General features: G+C 39.8%; 1 protein-coding gene across 1 annotated transcript in view; it reads left to right on the forward strand.

Moving 5' to 3' along the window:
• The first annotated feature begins 1,133 nt into the window (after positions 1-1,133).
• abtb2b (ankyrin repeat and BTB (POZ) domain containing 2b) overlaps positions 1,134-24,129 on the forward strand; it is a 57,780-nt gene continuing 34,784 nt past the window's right edge. The window contains exon 1 of the mRNA XM_062035552.1: positions 1,134-2,475. Coding sequence (XP_061891536.1) covers positions 1,584-2,475 — 892 coding nt within the window. The 5' untranslated portion in view covers positions 1,134-1,583. The remainder of the gene's footprint in view (positions 2,476-24,129) is intronic.

Below are 24,129 nucleotides of genomic sequence, written 5' to 3' on the forward strand. Positions count from 1 at the left end.
CAGTATCAATATTAGTTACAATTTCAACATAGCAGTGATAAAAATCCCTCATTGACATTATCATTAGACATTTATAAAAAAACAAAACAATGAACAATAGTGTCACAGTGGCTTACACTTGCATCACATCTCATAAGCTTGACAACACACTGTGTCCAATATTTTCACAAAGATAAAATAAGTCATATTTTTGGTTCATTTAATAGTTAAAACAAATTTACATTATTGCAATCAGTTGATAAAACATTGTCCTTTACAATTATAAAACCTTTTTTACAAAAATCTACTACTCTGCTTGCATGTCAGCAGACTGGGGTAGATCCTGCTGAAAGCCTATGCATTGAATGAATAGAGAATCGTTTTGAATCGGGAAAAAAATTGTTTTTGAATCGAGAATCGTGTTGAATTGAAAAAATAAAAATCGATTTTGAATCGAATCGTGTCCCCAAGAATCGATATTGAATCGAATCGTGGGACACCCAAAGATTCACAGCCCTTATTTTATATATATATATATATATATATATATATATATATATATATATATATATATATATATATATATATATATATATATATATATATATATATATATATATATATATATATATATATATATATATATATATATATATACACACACAAGTGCATCTCAATCAATTAGACTATCTTTGAATATTGGATTCATTTGAGTAATTATATTCTATAGATTTTACTGAATTGAACTCCTGAAATTGAATTTTTTTTTTTACAATATTCAATATGTCAATAAACTCCAAAGCCTCAAAGAATCACTTGCATCATTAAGAAATTATTTTAATAATATTTAAACCCCATTATTGTACTCAAATATCCAAAGGTCAGGGATAGCAGACCGTTCAACTCCCCCTCAGTAAACATGAGTAAATAAACTGATGAGCATGTCAGTCACAGTCTTATTTATTGTGACATTAAACTGTTAACATCTGAACTTTATTTGAGTTATTTTGGGCAAATGATAACAGGACACATGAAGGTCCTGCAAAAGATAAGCACCTTATTGGAGAAGTGGTAAAAGACTGTAGTGTTCTCTGATTGGCTTCCACCATAGCAGGCTGTGCTCTGATTGGTCCTTTCCTTACTTCCGTGTTGTAGTCCCTCCCCCTCCCCAAAACGTGAGCGCTGCTTGAGTCTCTCCCTCACTCCGACAGAGAGGAGCAGACGTGAAATAACCTGACATTTTCCACACACTCGTCCGACAAAGAAGACAATTGTGTTTTGTTTGTTTTTTTTGTGTACGGGCGACGCGGTTATTTTTTTTAACAATCCAGAAAGTGTCGCCCGGCGTGGATGCACTCGCTGGAGAACGTTTTAAATCCAAAGGTGAGTGGGGACTTTAAAACCTCCAGAAATGGACGCAATGACACGACTTTTGTTCTAATTTTGTCTCGCAACACACTTTGAAAAACTTTGTCGACAAATGTTGCGCGCTGAAACCAGTCCATCCTGCTCGGCGGAGACTCTTTGACTTGCAGGTAAACAAAAAAAAAAAGTTCTGTCGTACAACGTGCATCTGTAAAAAAGCCAGAGAACAGGTTTTAAAGATGGCGGGTGGAAGTAATGTCCACATGAAAACCTTGGAGGACCTGACTTTGGACTCTGGCTATGGCGCGGGAGACTCGTGCAAGTCCCTCAGCCTGTCCTCCTCCAAGTCCAACTCCCAGGCCGCCATGACGACCCCTCACCGGGGCACCTGGTGGTACTACTCGGGCTCCATGAACAGCAGGAACAACAGCTGGGACACGGTCAACACCGTCCTGCCCGAGGACCCGGAGGACATCTTCTCCAAGTGTCCTCGCCTGCCCGACCTGGAAGAGTTCCCCTGGACCGAGGAGGACGTGGCCAAGATACTGCGCCAGGTGGCCGAGGGCGGCTCCCCGAAGGGCGTCCACGCACCTGTGTTCACTACGGAAGCCGTGAGGCGGCTGTCGGCGCTCCTCCGCAAGGCTCTCATCCGCATCTCCAGGGAGGCCCAGCGTCTGAGCGTCATGCACTGCCGCTGTACTCGCTTCCAGGTGCAGAGCGCCATGAAGCTGGTGCTCAGCTGGTCCCTGGCGGAATACTGCGTGTCCGCCTCGGTCAAAGCCATCTCCATGTACAGCATGAGTGCTGGCGAGATGCTGAGGAAGGGCAAGTCGGCCCGCTGCGGTCTGACCTTCTCCGTGGGACGTTTCTTCAGATGGATGGTGGACACTCGCGTATCTGTGCGCATCCACGAGTACGCCGCCATTTGCCTGACGGCCTGCATGGAAGCTCTGGTGGAAGAGATCGGAGCCCGAGTGCTCATGTCTGAACGGGGTCATCCGGGGCCAGATGGGGGGTCGACTTGTGCGCCAGTGAGCGGCGAGGCCTTGGAAGGAGTTGTCAACAATGACGCTGAGTTGTGGGGAGTCCTGCAGCAGTACGAACACCTGATCTGTGGGAAGAACGCCAGCGGTAAGTTTCCATCCATTCTCTATGCCAGTGTTTTTCAACCACTGTGTTGTCTGGTGGGCCGTGGGAAATGATGCAACTTCACCTAATTGGTCCAAAAAATATTTTTTGCAAACCAAATCTGCAAATAATGTGCCGTTTCTTAGTGTCTGTGCTGTGTAAAACTCGGCAGGGTAACCACGTACTACTCCATGTCAGTGGGTGGCAGCAGGTAGTTAATTGCTCTGTAAAAGTCGGAATGTGTCGGGTGAGACGAGGATGGTTTCTTCTGATCCCAATATGCAGACCACAGCAGGAGGCAGTGTGCAGGTAAAACGCTACATAATGCTTAAACCAAAAATGAACGAAAGGGGAAGGAAAAGGCAATGGCTATGCAAAGCGAAAGTAAAATTGAACTGGCTACAAAGTAAACAGAAACAGAATGCTGGACGACAGCAAAAACTTACGGCGTCCACAAAGTACGTCCGTACATGACATGACAATCAACAATGTCCACACAAGGAAGGATAGCAACAACATAAATAGCCTTGCTTGCTAACACAAAACAGGTGTGCGGAATGGCACTCAAAGGAAGACATGAAACTGCTAAAGGAAAGCACCAACAAAACAGGAAGGGCCACCAAAATAACGGCGCAAGACAAGAACTGAAGCACTACACACAGGAAAACACCAACAAACTCAAAATAAGGCACGACAACCTGATGGAGTTTGATTTTGTAACGTTTTCTGCTGGTGGTTTGCCTCCGGATTTTTTTAATGAAAAAAAGGGGCCTTGCCTCAAAAAAGGTTGAAAAACACTGCTCTATGCCACTTGAGTGGTGGAGTACACACTTGACTGGTTGCGAGTCAGTCAGCCCCAATCAGGGTGCACAAATCTCCACCGATTGACTTATTCGAGCAGTGCTAGCCAATGACCTGACACCACCGGCTGTCAACTCATTGTCTAGCTCAGCTCTTAAGGCGTCGGGAAGTGAGGTTTACACAGCGTACTGTCGCTCAAGTGCGTGAGCTGGCATCTGTTACCTGCCTATACCACCTATAGGCAATGTAGAGTCGGGGTGCCCAAATTTGGCCTTCCCACATTTATTCCATATTGGAACAGCGTTGCTCAGATGGTAGAGCGGCTGTCCAGAAAATGAAGGGTTTAAGTGTTCTTGGTGCTGCTCCAGCTTCCGCCATCCTCGTCACGACAGGTGGAGAAAATGATCGATTCTCCGATTCATCAAGATTGGAACATGGACGATGATGAATTGATGGACAATGTCCAAATATTGATTATTTACGTTACGGATGGTTCTAAGATGCAGATCGAGTGCGCACACACACGCAGTAAGGAAAAGGAGAGGAGAACATGCAAACTGCGGCACTAAGCTAGCTTGAATGTGAAATAGTGAAAATAGAAACAAATAAATGCTTTGTACGTTTCAACAGAAGGCTAACTGGAACTTTGTTAAAGCAGGGAGTAAATAGCTTAAAAGAGGAAAAGTAAGTACTGTACATCATTAAGTCAGGAGAGACAGTGATATTCATAAAATGTATATATGTATGTATATATATGTATATATGTATGTATATATATATATGTATATATATATATACACACACACATATATATATATATATATATATATATATATATATGTGTGTATGTGTATATATATATATATATATATATATGTGTATATATATGTATGTATATATATGTATATATGTATGTATATATATATATATATATATATATATATATATATATATATATACACAGACACATATATATATATATATATATATATATATATATATATATATATATATATATATATATATATATATATATATATATGTGTGTGTATGTGTATATATATATATATATATATATGTGTGTATGTGTATATATATGTATATATATGTGTATATATATATATATATATATATATATATATATATATATATATATATATATATATATATATACACTACTGTTCAAAAGTTTGGGGTCACCCAAACAATTTTGTGGAATAGCCTTCATTTCTAAGAACAAGAAAAGACTGTCGAGTTTCAGATGAAAGTTCTCTTTTTCTGGCCATTTTGAGCGTTTAATTGACCCCACAAATGTGATGCTCCAGAAACTCAATCTGCTCAAAGGAAGGTCAGTTTTGTAGCTTCTGTAACGAGCTAAACTGTTTTCAGATGTGTAAACATGATTGCACAAGGGTTTTCTAATCATCAATCAGCCTTCTGAGCCAATGAGCAAACACATTGTACCATTAGAACACTGGAGTGATAGTTGCTGGAAATGGGCCTCTATACACCTATGTAGATATTGCACCAAAAACCAGACATTTGCAGCTAGAATAGTCATTTACCACATTAGCAATGTATAGAGTGTATTTCTTTAAAGTTAAGACTAGTTTAAAGTTATCTTCATTGAAAAGTACAGTGCTTTTCCTTCAAAAATAAGGACATTTCAATGTGACCCCAAACTTTTGAACGGTAGTGTATATATATATATATGTATATATATATATATATATATATATATATATATATATATATATATGTACAAACCTCGTTTCCATATGAGTTGGGAAATTGTGTTAGATGTAAATATAAACGGAATACAATGATTTGCAAATCATTTTCAACCCATATTCAGTTGAATATGCTATAAAGACAACATATTTGATGTTCAAACTGATAAACTTTTTTTTTTTTGCAAATAATCATTAACTTTAGAATTTGATACCAGCAACACGTGACAAAGAAGTTGGGAAAGGTGGCAATAAATACTGATCAAGTTGAGGAATGCTCATCAAACACTTATTTGGAACATCCCACAGGTGAACAGGCAAATTGGGAACAGGTGGGTGCCATGATTGGGTATAAAAGTAGATTCCATGAAATGCTCAGTCATTCACAAACAAGGATGGGGCGAGGGTCACCACTTTGTCAACAAATGCGTGAGCAAATTGTTGAACAGTTTAAGAAAAACCTTTCTCAACCATCTATTGCAAGGAATTTAGGGATTTCACCATCTACGGTCCGTAATATCATCAAAGGGTTCAGAGAATCTGGAGAAATCACTGCACATAAGCAGCTAAGCCCGTGACCTTCGATCCCTCAGGCTGTACTGCATCTACAAGTGACATCAGTGTGTAAAGGATATCACCACATGGGCTCAGGAACACTTCAGAAACCCACTGTCAGTAACTACAGTTGGTCGCTACATCTGTAAGTGCAAGTTAATACTCTCCTATGCAAGGCAAAAACCGTTTATCAACAACACCCAGAAACGCCGTCGGCTTCGCTGGGCCTGAGCTCATATAAGATGGACTGATACCAAGTGGAAAAGTGTTCTGTGGTCTGACGAGTCCACATTTCAAATTGTTTTTGGAAACTGTGGATGTCGTGTCCTCCGGACCAAAGAGGAAAAGAACCATCCGGATTGTTATATTGTTATAGTTGAAAAGCCAGCATCTGTGATGGTATGGGGGTGTATTAGTGCCCAAGACATGGGTAACTTACACATCTGTGAAGGCGCTATTAATGCTGAAAGGTACATACAGGTTTTGGAGCAACATATGTTGCCATCCAAGCAACGTTACCATGGACGCCCCTGCTTATTTCAGCAAGACAATGCCAAACCACGTGTTACATCAACGTGGCTTCATAGTAAAAGAGTGCGGGTACTAGACTGGCCTGCCTGTAGTCCAGACCTGACTCCCATTGAAAATGTGTGGCGCATTACGAAGCCTAAAATACCACAACGGAGACCCCCTTACTGTTGAACAACTTAAGCTGTACATCAAGCAAGAATGGGAAATAATTCCACCTGAGAAGCTTAAAAAATGTGTCTCCTCAGTTCCCAAACGTTTACTGAGTGTTGTTAAAAGGAAAGGCCATGTAACACAGTGGTGAACATGCCCTTTCCCAACTACTTTGGCACGTGTTGCAGCCATGAAATTATAAGTTAATTATTATTTGCAAAAAAAAAAATAAAGTTTGAGTTTCAACATCAAATATCTTGTCTTTGTAGCATATTCAACTGAATATGGGTTGAAAATGATTTGCAAATCATTGTATTCCGTTTATATTTCCATCTAACACAATTTCCCAACTCATATGGAAACGGGGTTTGTAGAATCTCCATTCACCTTAGTTGTAATACTCGGATAAAAAACCCACACGAGCGCGAGGAGGTCATGCAAAGTCTACAAAGAGATGCTCAATGAAGATTTGAACCCTCAATCTCTTGACGGTGAGGCCCACATGCCACCCATTTCACTTTTCTTACAATAAAATGCATGGCAGCGTTCGGTGTGTGTTCCTGCAATGATAGCATTCAACAGCCACCTAACTTCTCCCATCTGAGTTGTGCTCACCACTTTCCACTCCTTTACCTTCCAATGAATGATGTGGAAAAACCTCATTTTGGTCCTGGCAGGATACAATAGCAGCCCTTTGTGCTTGAACGTTTGATGGCTTTCTTTCTAATTTGACCTGTCAGAATAGGAACATAACAGTGCAGCGGAATAGAATTGAACAAAGGAAGCTTTTTCTTTCATATGGGAAATGTCTGGGCATTGTGCTGAATGGCCCAATTGGTTGTAGTGATTTCAAAATGGAGTTCTCATGTCACACATTCCTGCTGCATAGGTATGCATTGCCACCATTGGTTTAGTTTTTTTACAATTCTGTCATAGTCAGACTTTTTGGAACAAATTACCGCTGCACAACAGTAAATCGAAATTTGGATGATCCATTACAAAGAGAAGATTACGGCTTGTGTCTGGGGCTGAATCTATTCAAGACTATTAACAGCTGACTTTTTAATGTACTTTCAATTGTTTAATCATCAATGTAAACTCTCGCCATATTGCACTGAGCAGCCACAGCAGGACTTCCTCACATCCAAAGAGTCTTCTGTAATATTATATGAAAAGAAATTATAGTAGTGTATTTTCCCCGCAAATTTTGGTCAGGTTACAAATTGTGTGACTGACGTTCTTGAGGTTCCACTAAATTATTCATTAGTATCCCTCTTGTGTTCTACTGAGCGTTCCCTACTCAATCATCCCGCTTCTTCTTTGTTAATACACTAAGCCTTCATTTCTTGGTGCTTTTGGCAACCCAGCACTGAGTCGATTTATAGTCTTTGTTTGTGGCCGACTACAAGCTCAGTGGAGCGGAGCTTTTTTTAATGCAGCACAATGGCCTTTTGTTGTGGGATCGTGCAGCTTAGCCCAACAGAGGAAACAAAAACAAACGCTGTGGAAGTTGGGCACATGGGCGCTAACATCTAAGTACACTTTTATACTGCGCAAAAAGTGGGGAGATACATTAACTTGACCTGTTGCTACTGGGGTGCATTTAAATGATGCTATCAGCCTTGAGCAGCTTTAAGTGTAAGTACAGTGTGCATGCCATGCATGACAAGAGTACGAAAGTGGTTAATGCTACCCACACTCTAATTGCCTGATCGATTGGAAATAAACTCCTAGTACACATACGTCACAAAATGAGTTGCATGCGTGCATCTTTGTTTAATCAGTTGAGCCTGTAAGTAATCAAAATCGTCTTTTGAGGTTTGTTTGAAGACATATGCTTGAGTCGGAGCTATTTAATATATAAGTAATAAGTTCAGCATCTGTCCCATCATTTAGGCAGATGTCTTTTGGTTGGGATTATTTTGGTTGGTCCAGTCATTGGTTTTAAGAAATATGCATGGGTCTATCCATTTATGTTATAACAACAGACCATTATTCTGACCACCCCAGCTTTTTATAGTCCTATGACTGGGTTATGCTAGCCACATGCCCTCCGACCACCTTACCACCTGACACCCCACACTCTTACACTCAGACCTCACCCCTACTTCCCCTTTCTTCTGCTGCTGCGGTCCTCGCAACACTCATAATTTATAAAAACAAATACCTACTTTTTGGCCTTCTACATAATAGTTGTTGAATGGGAGGGTTGACTGTTGATCATAAGGAAGGCCGCATTAAAAAAAAAAAATCTCCCTTTCTCTTGATTTTTCCTCATTTCTCTCAACTATGTTCTCAGGCACTGACTCACATCTGGAACTCCTTAAGAAAGCAATGACTTGCACGGCTCCAATAACAATTCTGAAAACTCCCTTCTCTCTTATGCTTGGTTCTATCTTTTTTATTCTTTGCTCATGCTTTCCACGTTTAAATGTTTACGTCTTCTTCTAGTATGCATGGAGGAACCTGTGCCAGGATCTTATTCATTACTCATGCATCCACTTGTTGTACACATGTCGACCCTGAACTTGTTTAGTCTTTCTTTTATCTCCGTTCAAATGGCTCCAAAGCACAGTTTGAACTCATTGCACAGCACCATTGTAGAGTGGGATCCATTTGGCCCCCACAAGCATGAACAAGCTCACTCTGCCATGCAGTGTCCTGATAGCACTATGGGGCATTTTTAAAACGAAAGAACCTTCTCTAATGGACAGTGGAAAAGGGATTAATTGATCCTGTTGATTGTGATCATGCAAATAAATGTGCATGAAACTCCGTATTAGTTGTTGGCCTTCAGGACTACTGCAGATTTGTAGGTTATTTCCTTTGCAATGAATATGTAATGTTTACCTCACTCTGTTAACTTGTGCCAAAATGCTCACTATTTAGACCAGAGGTGCCCAAATTTGGCCTGCCGAGTCATTTGGTTGGGCCCGCCAAAGGGTGGCTTCCCAGATGTAATACATATCCATCCATCCATCCATTTTCTACCGCTTGTCCCTACTGACATTTTTTTGAACTCACTAAGGCGTCCGAACCATTACTGATATCGGATATGAGTCTGACATTAACCAAAAACAAGTATCATGTTATAACGGCTTGCATCTAAACTTTAGGATTTTAGCTCCAATACAAGCAGTCCTGCAGCACATTTACTATTGCAAAGCTGGACAGATAGTTAACATCTAAATGTCCTCCAATAAGCACTCAAGGTTGGTCTTTTATTGTATTTTAGTCAAGTTATTTACAAAAGGTAAACATGGCTACTTGACATTTGCAGCTACACAACAGCTAAGCACTCTATAGCGCACAAGCTAAACCTATGTCCTTAATTGAACAATATTGCCGTCTAAAACTAATTTGTCAATATAAACAAGTATCATATAATTGTCTTTGCATTTTACCTACATATATAGACTCCAACACAGAAGCATATTAGAAAGTATCCACTAACGAACGTGTGTGCATTATTCAACTTACTGCGTCATGAGTTTAATTAATTATTTGACCACTAGGTGCGGCCAAAAACAATTACTCCACTTCAACCTAAAGACAGCATAAGTTCACTCCAGATGGTTAATAATTGGTTAGTGTTCTCTTTTTGACTAATGTTTACTTGAATAAAACCTTGTTTTAAATTTCACTCGACAAAATAATAATAGTACAGTATGTACAGTATGATTCCTGCTGATATTCTACCGAATCAACATCGATATTGTGTCAGAAAATAAAAATCTGTGTCGGGACAACCCCAAAGCTAACACAATAATTGATATATATACTAGGCTAGCTTGTTGTCATCTATCATTGTTATTGGCACTAATTATAGGAACATTATTATTATTACGTTTAGGCTATTCCCGTTTCACTCTCAACATTGCTGTGTTTGGCCCGTGGCCCATTTGCACATTTTTACTTTGGTCCTTGAAGGCAAAAAGTTTGGGCACCCCTGATTTAGACTGTTTTTTTTTTTTAACACAAATCTATATAAAAAAAAACTAATAACATACTGCTATTGCTCTTGCTATGATATTCTCCATGTATTTGGTGCAAAAGTGACCTTCTGACAGTTGTGTGCACCACAATTTGCAATGCCTGCTACAGTGCACTTTTGAAAGCTGTTGTCAACCAGCAACTTCAATACAGTGTCATATGCTGGGCCGCCCTCCACCGCAAGTCAATCCTCTACCTTGTGGGAGGCTTGGAGGTGCGTTACTGTACATGAAGCAGGAGACCTCACTGAAAGGGAATATCCAAGTCATGCAAAGTTGACCTAGATAAATAAACTTTGATTTGGTTCGGTACGAACAAAACGTCTTACTGTTTAACCCTAAAAGTAGTAAAAAGGGCAACAAATAATGGATTCGGGGTGCAAGATCGTATGTATGTTTTGCCACTCAGTATTTTCCAAAGTATGTATTTAACCCAGAAGGCGGCGTGGGAACAGTGGTGAGGAAGATGCAGGGAGAACAGCCCAGTACTGTGGTCACACAGATGGGGAAACCAGCACTCTGAAAATACACTGCCCTACTCTGCACATCTGGAATCATGATCATATGTCGTTTTGGAAAACATATCATGGCGTTAGCATCATGGTGACATAGTCATTGCCTGATGCTTGCATGTCCAACATGCTTTACATTTGCCACAGCATTAACAGTAGTGCTTTATTTGGCTTGTTTAAGGTAACAAGTCATACTTTAGTGCATTAGGATGTTAATCCCCCTAAAATGCTGCACTGTATGTTTGTCAGTGCACATCCTATGTTTGGGCTATGTGTGTAAATCAAGTCACATATGCACACTGATGGTCCATGTCATTGTTAGCTTTAGCTTCTTGTCTGGGGCCAGCTGTAAAAACACAGACCCATTTGTGAGCTGCTGTGCACTTGTGTTTTACTGTGCTGAAATGTGTGGGTTCAGACTATTCTTGGAAGACCATAGATACGTTTACCGATATCACACCACACAACCCATGACATTGATTTAACAAAGTCCCTTCAGTTCATCATGAGCAGCCTAAATGTTTTGTATAATAATCTTGTGAAGTAATTATATATTCCTTAATGTGCCGACTAGCTTCATTTGTTCCTCTTGAAAATGTTGTAGTTTTCCGTTTTTTAAATCTACGCTCCTCCTAACACATTCTAGCTGGATGAGTCATGGTTCTCAAAACAGTTTACAGTAAATCACGACTAGAGCGGAAGAGAATAAGGATGAGAATGACATACAGAAAGGCAATGGACACAAATAGAGGAACAGAAATAGTGGCAGCAGTTTTGAAAGCTTCTTCAGATATACATCTTGATTAAGCCTTTCATGACAAATTCTTGGATGACACTGAACTGGGTTTTATTCGGTGTAGCCCACATTGGTTTTGAGCTTCCTTTTCTTGTTTAAATTGGAAACTGTTCAGCTAGTGTGCATTACCACAGCGTCCTGGCTATGACTCTTGAGGAAATCTGTCCAGTGCTGTGTAATGGATTTGCCGCCTGGATAGCTAATAGGGAAACAAGGATTACAACCAGGTGCCCAGAGGGTCACCCATGGACTGCAATGCCACATGCACCTGTGCTGTCATCTGGATTGGTCTGTAAACTAAAGCCGGACACACTAAACCATTATGTGTCAAAGGTTAGAAGTCATGATTATTCACATGGACAGGGATTACTTATTAGAAAGTAGTGCAAGGATGAAAAGAAAGTAAAACCTTTCTATGATTTCATATATACAGCCCATAGCAGCATATGGCACCTTCTCAATTAGCTTTGCCATTTGAATATTTTTTTACAATCCAGTGTGGAGCAGCTGCAGTATGCTGAATACACTACCTTCACTTTACAGACAAAATTATCCTTTACATGAACAATACTGCAAACTAATACTAATCGCATAACAGTGTCATGTTAGAGCAGTAGGGATGTGAATCTTACAGCAACTCACAATTCGATTCAACACAATTACTGATTCAAACCGATTTTTGTAATATAATATTTTATAAATACATTATAATCAAATATTTACAAAGGTTACAGGTTACAAAAGCTCCTCTTGGCTGCTGATGTATAGTGTATACGCATAGATGGCCTTGTTTTTTTAAAATTATCAATTGACTCAGATTCGTAATAAATATGAATTGTGATTCAGATGTGGATACATTTGTCTGGCTCCCTTAGGGAGCAGCATCTATGATCCAGTCCTTTGTGGCAAACACATATCTACATAGTATATTGTACTCTCTGCATGTCTATAACGTTGAGGGTAGTTGTTCATGGCACTCTCCCCTCAGCTTCTGATATTTTTCTTTTGAGTTGGAGCACCAGAACATACAGTACAAACTAGAAATGGGCATTTGAGCACATTTTCTGGATCGATTATGAATAAAAAATGTACAGTTTTTTCAAATTAAATTAACTTCTCTCAGAATGGAGAAAGAAAAGCCTGCTAGCCCTATAGATGGGTTGTATTACAAAAAAAGAGAAAAATCAGTGATGCAGCAGTTGAACAAAAAGTGATTTGCAAGAAGGAGTTTCAGTTTCACCAAAATTGTAAGTACCATGCCAGTGTCATGGTGCACTCTACGACTGAGTGGCGTTGCCCCGGAATGCAATGACATCTTTGCAGGTGCAGTCAAAAATAGTCTTTCTTGCAACAAGAGGGAAGCTCACTAGGAGCGCCAAGACACATTGTAAATGTAAAGGTCTGTACAAAAACAAGAAGGCAGGCTGGTTAAGAAGCACAACTGGCACCTTGTGGTAACTGGCCAAAGTAATTTTATGTGTAAAGCAAGTAAGAACTTGCAAGGATGCAACAGGAAACATTGAGCAAAAGTTAGTGACCAAACAATCCAGGATAGCAACAACAACATGGTACTACTACACATGGTATTGCAGAAAACACATACAATGATCCATCAAATAACAAACACTGCAGATCAATTTAAATAGTGCTGATTACTAATTACACATATCTGTGCCACCAGTGGCCAGCAAAGCTGCTTCCAACGGTCTAAAACAGGAAATAGAAAATACAAAATACATGTTTGACAGGAAATTTAATTTCGAAAAAAGGCCAAATGGTAGTTGTATCATGGTGTGTAGTATGTTTTGGCTTGATTTTAATTTTAATTTTATTTGGAGCTGTTAATAAACATGCACATATTAGTGGTGCTGAAAAAAATGGATTCACATCCGAATCCCAATTCTAATTTATTTAGATTGTAAATCGATTCATAATTTTCAATAATCCTTTTTTTTCTAAGAATACATTTTTCGAAAGCATTTTTTTAGGCCATCTCCAGGCTAACTCACTGTGCATGCATCATACGCCAGCAGTCAAGAATAGTTTTTGTAAACTGTTTAAAAAAAAGTTTTATGATCATTCATATAACCAGTGGCGTGCAGTCACTAGAGGCAGGGGAGGCGGGGCCTCACCTGCCATCATGGAAAGAAAAAAAATGTAAAAAGAAAAAAAAAATTAATTAAATTGTTATATGTATCCAGTGATTATACTAAAGTTATTTTCCATTTAACTTCACCAGTTTTAGATTATTTTTATTTTTATTTTCACATTTGCCGTTCAAATACTGAGAAGAGACGGTACGGTGATCAGCAGCCAGTTGAGGCACTTGTGCCTCACCATGGATTGCGACTCGGCTAACTGCTGGCCTGCTGTGCAGTGAGACCGTATTGCTATATGAATTATATTATACATTTCCATAGTTTAGTTAGCTGAGGTATATAATGTACAGTGTATTTTGTCAACAACTGTATGTGTGTAACGTATTTTTAGTGTTGAGCGATCATAAATCTGCTGCGGAGACACACGGTGTGAGGCTCGTATCATAACCCCGCCTCCTGGTGCCAAGCTCCTCCGCCGCAGAATGCACTGCCCGACGGGAGCGCCACACCAACCAAAGCCCACACCCAAACCCTCCACGTGCAAGACCGAATCCACCCAAAAAAAGTCACTTAACAAGAAGCCAAAAAGTGCAAAAACAACAATGCTCGCGCTGCAGGAGCCGCGAACGACCGCAGGGACACAACATTAGGTACACCTGCACTGCAGGTTCATATGTTTTTAAATTTGACTGTGATGATGCAGTCGTGCCTCACCAGACATTAACCTCACCGCACGCCACTACATATAACATATTTTAAGTTGCGAGAATCATTTTGAATCGAGAATCATCTTTAATCGAAAAATGATTCTGAATCCAATCATCACCTTTAGAGTCTGAATCGAATTGAATTAGCAGACATCAATATCAAATAACCCTGGGGCTGTCTGTTAACTATAAAGTACAGACACGGCGGGTCTCTAATAAACAAAGACATTAACATTCAGCATATATACCCTGTCTGCCCTTTAAACATTAATCTGATTTTGCATATTTATTTACTAAGATAAACAGAATGACCATTTATCTTCCACCGAGACATGAACAAAATGCACTCAGATATAAGCTGTCTTTGCTTCAAAAAAACATTAATCTTCCAGCGACACCCAGTTATTTCCAACATATGACTTCACCTGTTGCAATGAGTGTGGTTAGCATGGTGAGGATGTGTATGCTTCACTTTTATGGAAACAATGATCAGTTCCACCTTTTTTTAAACATTATACAGTTCACAGATCAAATACAACAAAGCACGGTTAACCTTAAACTATCGGTCATTTTCTCAGGGGAAAAAATCAATGTCAGTCATCAGAGTGTTATAGGCGTTAGTGTTGTTGCTTCTCTGCACGTGTGCCTCTGTAAACATAAAGTCAGTTGTTGTCGATGCACAACCAGTTAATCATATACACAGATAATTTGGTCAGACTAAGGGGAAGTAAAGAGGTGGGTTGTGGGGAGGGGTGTCAGGGAGTGTGTAGTTTAAGTGGAAACACATGCGTATCACCAAGAACTGGATGTAATTACCCCGTGCTGTGCTCTCTTGTGAAACCTGCTGGAGTCACACTGACTGTTCCGTATATCGCTGTGGTGACAATATGCATTTGAGGACTGAGTGGCTGCAATCCCATAATATTATCGCTGAGTTAGATTTATGTAGCATACAAAATTACCGTAACATAATTGAAATATTTGTGTGTTTATGTGTGCAGAAATGCAAGCATGTGCACCAGAGAAAGTTCTGTGATCGCTCCCATACTGTGATAACAACACCATTTGTAGAGGTTAATCAGCCAAGTCTGCAAAGTGATTTAGTTTCCATTAATCTATTTGTTTCTTTTCAAGACATCTGAAAGAGGCAGCTTTTGTGATACTGTCAGGGACGTTTTTGTCCAGTGGAGTCAGAGAGGCAGTGTGCTGTGCTGAGGAGAAAAAAAAACTATGATGTGTTGCGCTCCTAAAGTAAACACTCACATGTGTAGCAGTACTGTTCTACACATGGCCCACTTCTTCTCTGATCCCGTTCCATACAATAACAATAATTAGCATACTGCACATACACATGTGCCTATAAAATGACAATGATCAAAATGTGTCAATCTGGATCCCAGATCCACTCTGCTGTTTCATAAGATAAATGCAGCTTGATTCGATTTTCTTTCATTAAAGTTAAGACATCAGACAAGCAAAGAGTAAATATGCAAATTGATAAATCTGTAAATTCAAGTACAGCCGATCACACCACTTGGTGAAACAGACAAACTATCCTACAGCATATAACAAAAAGACAGTGAAAGGCAAACACATTTCCGATGTTGTTATAATCCGCCTTTGGAGTAGTGAAGTGAAGTGAATTACATTTATATAGCGCTTTTTCTCAAGTGACTCAAAGCGCTTTACATTGTGAAACCCAATATCTAAGTTACATTTTAAACCAGTGTGGGTGGCACTGGGAGCAGGTGGGTAAAGTGTCTTGCCCAAGGACACAACGGCAGTGACTAGGATGGCGGAAGCGGGGATCGAACCTGCAACCCTCAAGTTGCTGGCACGGCCGCTCTGCCAACCGAGCTATACCGTCCCAAGTAAACAATCTTGATTCCAGTAACCAATGATCTGGCAAGGTCTCGAAAAAAATGACAGAGACGAGATAGTTCCTGGTTCATTGTCATATTTTAAAAATTGAGCAGTAGAGCTGGCATTTTGTATACCAGAAGAATTTGTTGGAAAATATTCATTACTGTAGTTTGTTTACCGGTAAATTACAGGCAATTTCCTCACAATATCAAACATGAATAATATGGAAGAAAATAAACCAGCAAGAAAAACTAGAAAACTCAAACACGTTGACTTTTTGAGTTTGTTCTAAGGCATGTTTGTGTGCGTGTGTTTCAGCCATCACTTCCTGTTCATACTTTTACTTGGATGTTATGTTGATGCTGTGATATTGTCTCACTGATGACATCTAATCTTTGGAAAAGGATGTAAAAGACTTTGTGTCTCGGGGCTTCTTACACTTATCGTGTGTATGCTGGATTTGCCTATCTTGTCAACTGGGTTCATCAAGTTTTCTTTTAGTCTTAAAAGGTTATATTCATATATCTATTGCTTTTGCTGTGTGTACAATTGTTTAGATACATTTATTGATACAATACTGAAAGGCTTTTCAGAGCTGTCATTGACATGACTGGAGATAAACATGTTTTTGGTTATGTATCAATCTGGGACAATAGTGTAATGCATTTAAATTAGAACACTTCAAGTCGAAGGCTTTTCTCAGCATTTAAAAAAAAAAAAACATATTAATTAAGTGCTTTGACAAGATTTACAGCTTTAACTAATGTTAGATCTGGCTCAAGTATTAATATGTAAAAGCCCCATTTTCTTTTTTCCACAGCATTCCATCTCAAAACATTGTGAATCAAACATGTGCATTGTAACTTTAGGAGCTCTTTCCACCACAGTCTTTTTTGTATACCCATTGCTCTTTTAATTACAAACACTGGAATCAGTTAGTTTTAAGAATGCAGCTCCATAAGTAAAATGTATGGAAACACTTTAAGGATGTGGTTTGTTTGAATCTGTTTTTGACACAAGCTTTTTATCTATTGACGGGTGGATAGCCAAACCACATTGGGCTGAAGTAATCCGCATAGCTTCTCCTGTGTGCTCTCACACCTGGTCATTCTCAACATCTGAACTAATGCCAGACTCCCTCTTAATCCTGTTCATGTGCTTCCCTACAAAGCAGAAAACATCCCTTAAAAACATCACCTGTTGGGTCAAGGTCAGTGACATAGACACATAGTAATTAAAAGAGTTGCAGCAACACACACAGCACAATTAGGCCAAAACCATGTACAGTAAAACTTCCATGAATTCCATTGTGGTTAGTGGAGGGAAGGAGCTAATTTAGAGAGCAAGGCCATATGGGAAACACATGTGGGCGCAGGAAAACAGACATGACAGCCCGGGCCTAACCCTCTCGTCTCTCTGCTGATGTGATATGTGCTAAACATCCATCACGTGGCCTTCTTCTTGAAACCAAAATAAACACGTATCCCCTTATAACGAAAGAGTGATCATATGTTGGTAAAATTCAGCAAGATCAAATCTCTTGAAGAGGAAGTGTGACCTGAAGAACCTTATTAAGACTAGTATTGTATTATATTTGTATATTTTAGGCTTACTTTTCTTTTTTGAATTATAATTAGAGCTTTGTCGTTCAGGACTTTTGTTTAAGGGTAAGTTTTGATTAAACAGTTGATGTGTGTGCCGGAGCACTACTCAGAGACAAAGTCGATTGGTGAAAAATGATTGGCCAAAATGTGCGGGGAAGTTGCAGGCAATGGACAACATTGCAAGGCTGTGCATAATTTCTGGGGATTGGTTGAATTTGCATCAATTGGTGCAACTGTGACTGAAAATGCCTGAAGGAACTGTCTTGCATCACTTTAGCGACCCCAACCACAGCAGCACAACCGACCGTCATTGAGTTGTTTTTTTTCTCAACAACTGACTTTGCTGCCCAGAGCTGCGCGTTCAGCTCCAGGTTCAGTCATTCTGTTCATTTCTGCTTTAAACCTACAACCGGAAGTGGAGCTGGAAAACGTCAACTCTGATTGGCTGTTGTCACTGCCATTTCCGAAATGTTTGAAGATATTATACTCACACCTGATTACCGTAATCGACCAGAAATGTATCACAATCTCCGATCACAATCATAATCGCCCAGCCCTACATTGGTGTCTTCTGCACAGTATTTCCACATGTTTTTATTTGTATATGTGTGCTCCACCCCTCAGACCCCTTGGGCTATCTCCTATGTTATTTTCGGAAATGGTGGTGACATTTACGACCCATCTATTGAGATAATCTGCCCATTGAACTGTAGAGTAAAGCTTTAAAATGACTATTTGCTGGAATTTCACACAGTTAAAAGGAGGCCTTGTTTGCGGCTGACCAATAAGCAGTAATTTATTTTTTTTACATTTCTTGTCAGACAGATACATTTTTGTGAAGATAGCCCTTTTTTCCAGAAAATTGTTATTTTACTCATCGCAGAATAATAGCATACATTGTGGGCCTTTGTCAATGAGTGTCTCAGATTACATTGAATTTGTAGTGCGTCTGTGCAGGAAAGTTTCGAGGAAATAAGTCAAACAGCACTTAAACTCAACATGGCTAAAGCCCTCCTTAATACTTGTTAGTCCTTCACCTGCAAGATAAATCATATCTTTTAAAAACACAATCATTATTGTTTAGCCAGCTGGAGGTATGAACTATATGATAAATGTTTTTCACACTTGCCTGTATGCGCATGTGTGACTCATGCTCGGTTTATTGCTTATGTGTTCATTATATTAAAGGTGTTTGACATGAGTCAACGTGTACATACGTAAGTGCCTGGACCTATAGTGCAATGATTAGGTGTTGTATGGGAACTAGCTATGCATTTACTTGTGTAGAAAGGGTAAGGTAATTATAATAAGCAGAGCACGGAACTTAATAACTTTCTGTCATTAAGCAGACCTAACAACAATTCCAAGCTTTGTTCTTAGTTATTAGTCTGCTTTTGGCCAGTTCCCCTATTAAGTTGCAACAGAAGAAGCCTTTCAGGCATTCGCTCTGGTTTTGCAGTGCATATATGTGTGTGTTAGGAGTTTGGGGGGGGGTTACAGGGGCAGATCTGTAAAGAGTGGAGGAGGACAGTTGAATGGAGGAGGGTCAGGTTGGTGGCCATAAATACTAAACACTCACCCAGATGGCCAACTAAGACCCAGACAAGCTGAGGAGCGTGCCCAGTGCGTATATTCACTGGTTTCATATGAACATTTCAGAAGTATTAGTTTGTTCGTCTTTGATTTAACACGACAGTCTGCAGAATGAATCTAAAGTCCTGAGGATGCACAAAACTTCAGAAAACACCTTATTCATCACTGTAGTTCTGATAACATTGTGGGTGTCTCTGTCCTGCTTTCTGAATAGACCGAGATAGCTGCATGAGCATGTATACACAATACAATGAGATAGAGGCACAGACAGATAATTTACACTATCATTACTATCAGCATTTGAGAGGGTTTTTTTTTAGGATGCAGGTGTGACAATCACTGTTTCTCAACAATAGGGTGTCTTGGTTATGTTTGACAGAGATAAAAGAGGAAACTACCAACACAGCATTTTCAACTCCTGCGCAAAGACAGACCTACTTTAGTGGAGACCTGTCCTACCTTCTATACCTTGTAAAAACATTTTCATCCATTGCCCGTCCTTCTATTCATTGTTCCTCCCTTCTGGTGTTCTCTCTCTGTTTTAAACAGGTGCCTTGAAATGTCGTCATCATCTCAGCAGAAAGAACACTTGACCAGTATGTTTCCGTAACCTCATGGAGTCTCTACTTAATTCAGACTCATTCCTTCCTATGCTTATTCAAGCATTTCAGTTCATGTAGTCCGTATTCTATTTTTGGCTAAAATGTATTTCTTTGAAGACCGTAGTGGATGCAAAGGTTCTGCAAACATATTTTAAAACACAATACAACACAAAAGACGCTCATGCGTAGCACAATCTGTTGCCAAGTTTTGCCAAAAGGTTCAGACTAAAACTGTGAACTTGCCCTGTGGTTCCTGGTTGTAGAACACTTCTGCTTTTGATAGTTGTTATTAACCCTTGTGTGGTATTCGGGTCTGTGGGACCCGTTTTGATTCTTTATTAAAAGAAAAGTGATACAATTAACACATTTTTGAAACTGAGACTCACTGACTTTGGCTCATTTTCTGTGAAGAACATATATCAGAATACATATTTAATGACCACACACCATTAACCCCCCCCCCCCCACACACACACACACACATTTCTATTACATATAAGATGTCCGGGTCCACTGGACCCGGGGCTAATAGAAGTGTGGAAATTGATGTTCTGTGTACCACACACACACACACAAACACACACACAGCAGGCCTAGACAGGAGGAGGACAGGGTGTAGGTACACAGAACATCAGAGGGTCAAATGTGCGAGAAAATCAGAGCAGACAGTGTTGACAAACAGTGTTGCAACCTTGTGTGGGAACCGCAGGTGCAGAAACACAAAAGAAGAATCCCTGTGGGATGCAGAAACTGGCAGAGAAATTTTCCGTGCAACGTTCATATTGTTGTTACTCAGCCAGCGTTTGTGGGTCTGATGGACCCGTTGCATTGTGTGGCTTTTAATGCCTAACAATCAAACACCTTTATATTAAAATACTGAACAGATGTTTATTGGGATAAGGTAAACATCTGTTCAAACACTTTTTTGTTAAAATACTGAACAGATGTTTATTGGGATAAGGTAAACATCTGTTCAGTATTTTAACATAAAAGTGTTTGATTGTGAGGCATTAAAAGCCACAAAATGCAATGGGTCCATCAGACCCACAAACGCTGGCTGAGTAACAACAATATGAACATTACAAAAGGGTTAATACATTTGTTGTTGGGAGCTACGAAGATAAGTCAGCAGTGTGTTGGCTCTTGCAATAAAGTAGTATCTATACATCTCCAACTACTTGGTCTTTATGATTGCAATCTTAAAAATGATTTCAGTCCTAAAATACATATTCTATTTCAAACTAATTTTTTTCCTCCCCTATTTTCTGCTTTTTACATCTGTGTCCATCTCTGCACTCATCTTGGTGCATTTTGCAAGGCCTCTACTGGCCAAAGCTCATCCAGAGACTTCCGGAATAGGACTGCTGCTGCCTGCAATATCGCTCTTTTACAGCTGGGATAAGCATCATGATACACAAACACTATAATCTCTGGCTAGTTGTTGTGAGTACAACTGCAGGGCCTATTCAAGATGTAGCCAAGAACCCTATCAGGTAAGACTTGATTATCACCTTTTTTCAACCTCCTCAATTTTAGAGGCAAAACGCACAAATTATATCTAAAGTTAGGGAAACGGTGTACGTTTATTTGCGTCTGATGATTTTCTCTCGACTCCAGATTCAAATGCTTGGCAGGCGCTTAAATGAAATCTCATGAACCTCTGCTCTTCTTAACGCTCAGCTCTTTCTGGTCACATGATTTCCTGAGCAGTCTAGCAAGGCCGGTTGTTTGTCTTGGAAAGTTGGAAAAGCAGTAATAAAAAAGACTGTGACCTGTCCAGCTAAATATGCCTGCAGAATGCCTCAATGGTGAAGAGTGTAAGCATTGGAACACATTCTCAGCTGTCATCATGACACATAGACAGAGCCAACTGTGGGATAAGACTGAAAACACACTTGTCACTCAGTGTGCTGTTTGTACAGGAGTCGTGCAAATGTGTGCTAGAATAGACCTCTCTCCTGATCTGTGACACATTCAAGGACATTCCTATTAAAAGCCAACACAACCCACACACAACACTTCTTGAAAGGGTATCTGCTGAGTTGTCTGGTCCCTCTAGGAAGCGCAATCATTTGTGCGTTTAAGTGTGTTTGTGTGGTCAGGATGTGGCTAACACCTCTCAAATGTGTTAATTCACAAACAATTCTCAATGGCGGTTGAAGCTCAGCACATATTGGATACATGAGTGGATTAACCATTCAACAATCTTTATACTTTTCCATTTTCTGTTGTAACACAGCCAAGCTCAAGTGGTATGTGGCCATGACCTAGCAGCACTATTCTGTCAAGCTGCGTTTTAATACTTTCTGTAGAGGGTGGGCTTGACAATATACCAATGTAGTCCTTCTAGAATATCTACTATGTGCCAAGGTATGAGTTTCTGTCTTTTTGGAAGAGTGAATGTTCTTTCAGTAATAATTTAACCTTTGGGGCGCATTGTGAGAAAATCAGTTGTAGTGAATTTAGTGGACCTTCTCCTATTTTTAAGAAGGAATACAATAACACAAACACGCACATTTCATATAATTCCTAAAGTGATCTGTTTAATCAAGATATCAAGCAAATATGGAGATGTTATTTGGAGGTAAGGTCTTGTGTCATCCATCTTTCTTGACTGTCTTTTTCCATCTACTGTTGGAGGATTTAGTGTGTGGTCCACAAAGACCAGTGGAAAAAAGTCCCACTGAGCACATTACTGCGCATACAAAGAAAACCGAAACACAGAGAACTCTAAACCTGTTGAAAAATGTTACAACTGCCCTATACACTATTTAACCAACACCTACATTTACCATTTGGAGGTGCTGACAGCTGGGAACACAGCAACTAACAACCTTTGTACATATGCACACACACACACAGATGCACTTACTTCCCACAGTTGCGTTGGTGTTGCTGCCATGCTCAGGATGAGGAATGTGTGCGCAGGTGTCCCCTGCAGAGAAAGGAAGCAAACTCTCAATACAATGTACATTGGTTGTTTGTTTACATGTTTTACAGCACAGTTTTTCTGTGTTAAGGACAGCACTGTAGAAGTTATCAGTCAGGAAGACAGGTCCCAGGAGTTTTCTGCACCAAATGGGTTTAGTAACTTTGCCTGTATTTCATATTTGTTAGCATTAGCTTATTGTAAACCCTGAGAAGGTTAATGCATTTAACAGTCCGTTTCCATCACGCATGAGGTTTTTGAGACCCATCTTTAGATGCCAAGTCAGCAGGTATTAACCGGAAAGCCATTAACATCATCATAATAAATTTACCCTTCTCTGCTTTGTATCTTTGTTTTTACAGTGGTAGGTCTTCCTTCTTTCCCATTGTGCTTTGCAATCACTTAAAGACAGTTGCACTGTTTCCACAGGAAGCTAAATGAAGGGACATCGATAACATTAGTAGTAGGGTTGTAGATACAATGTTTTTGCAACTAAGAGCACATCTGTGTTTTTCAGGAGTTGTAAAAATTGCCAGACCTAAGTTGTTTGCCCTTGTTAAACGATTTAGTCAATGTATTGCTTGTAGTGATTCCCAGAGAACAGGGACAAGACCTCATTGTCTAATTTGCATAGTTGGCTATAGACTCATAATAAAGTATGTAAAATAGATGAACCCCCATTCTGAGGCTGCCACAAATACATTTATAGACACATTTAACGGGTACTGGATAACTGGATATTCACCCATTACTTGTGTACATCCCGTATGCCTCTCAGGATCTCGGGGTGCTGGTCAGTGTGGGGTTAGAGGTAGGTTAACACCCAGTCAATCACAGAGCTGACACATAAAACACAACCATTCACAGCTCCCGTTGATGTGCCGAGTATGTGTCCTGGTAGACAATGGGGCTTTGTTAGTGCATGTGATGAGTTTAAGTAATCAAAACATGCACACCTATTTTCTCAGAATAGGCTACCATAAAATGTGTGTTGCTGTGTGGAGGATGTGATGGTTTTAAAAGCAAAGTAGGGTAAATCTAATCAGAGCACAATGCTTTTGAGCAAGATCCTTTTGACATGTGGACACACCCACTTGTGTTGTGTGTGTCAGAGCAGTTGCACATGGCATGTAAGAGGGTCAGGGGTGAGCTGTAAACCCTTTGGGGTGTCAGGTGGGTGATGCAGAGAGTTT

The sequence above is a fragment of the Entelurus aequoreus genome, linkage group LG24 (genome assembly GCF_033978785.1).
Source record: "Entelurus aequoreus isolate RoL-2023_Sb linkage group LG24, RoL_Eaeq_v1.1, whole genome shotgun sequence".
Taxonomy (NCBI): Eukaryota; Metazoa; Chordata; class Actinopteri; order Syngnathiformes; family Syngnathidae; genus Entelurus; species Entelurus aequoreus.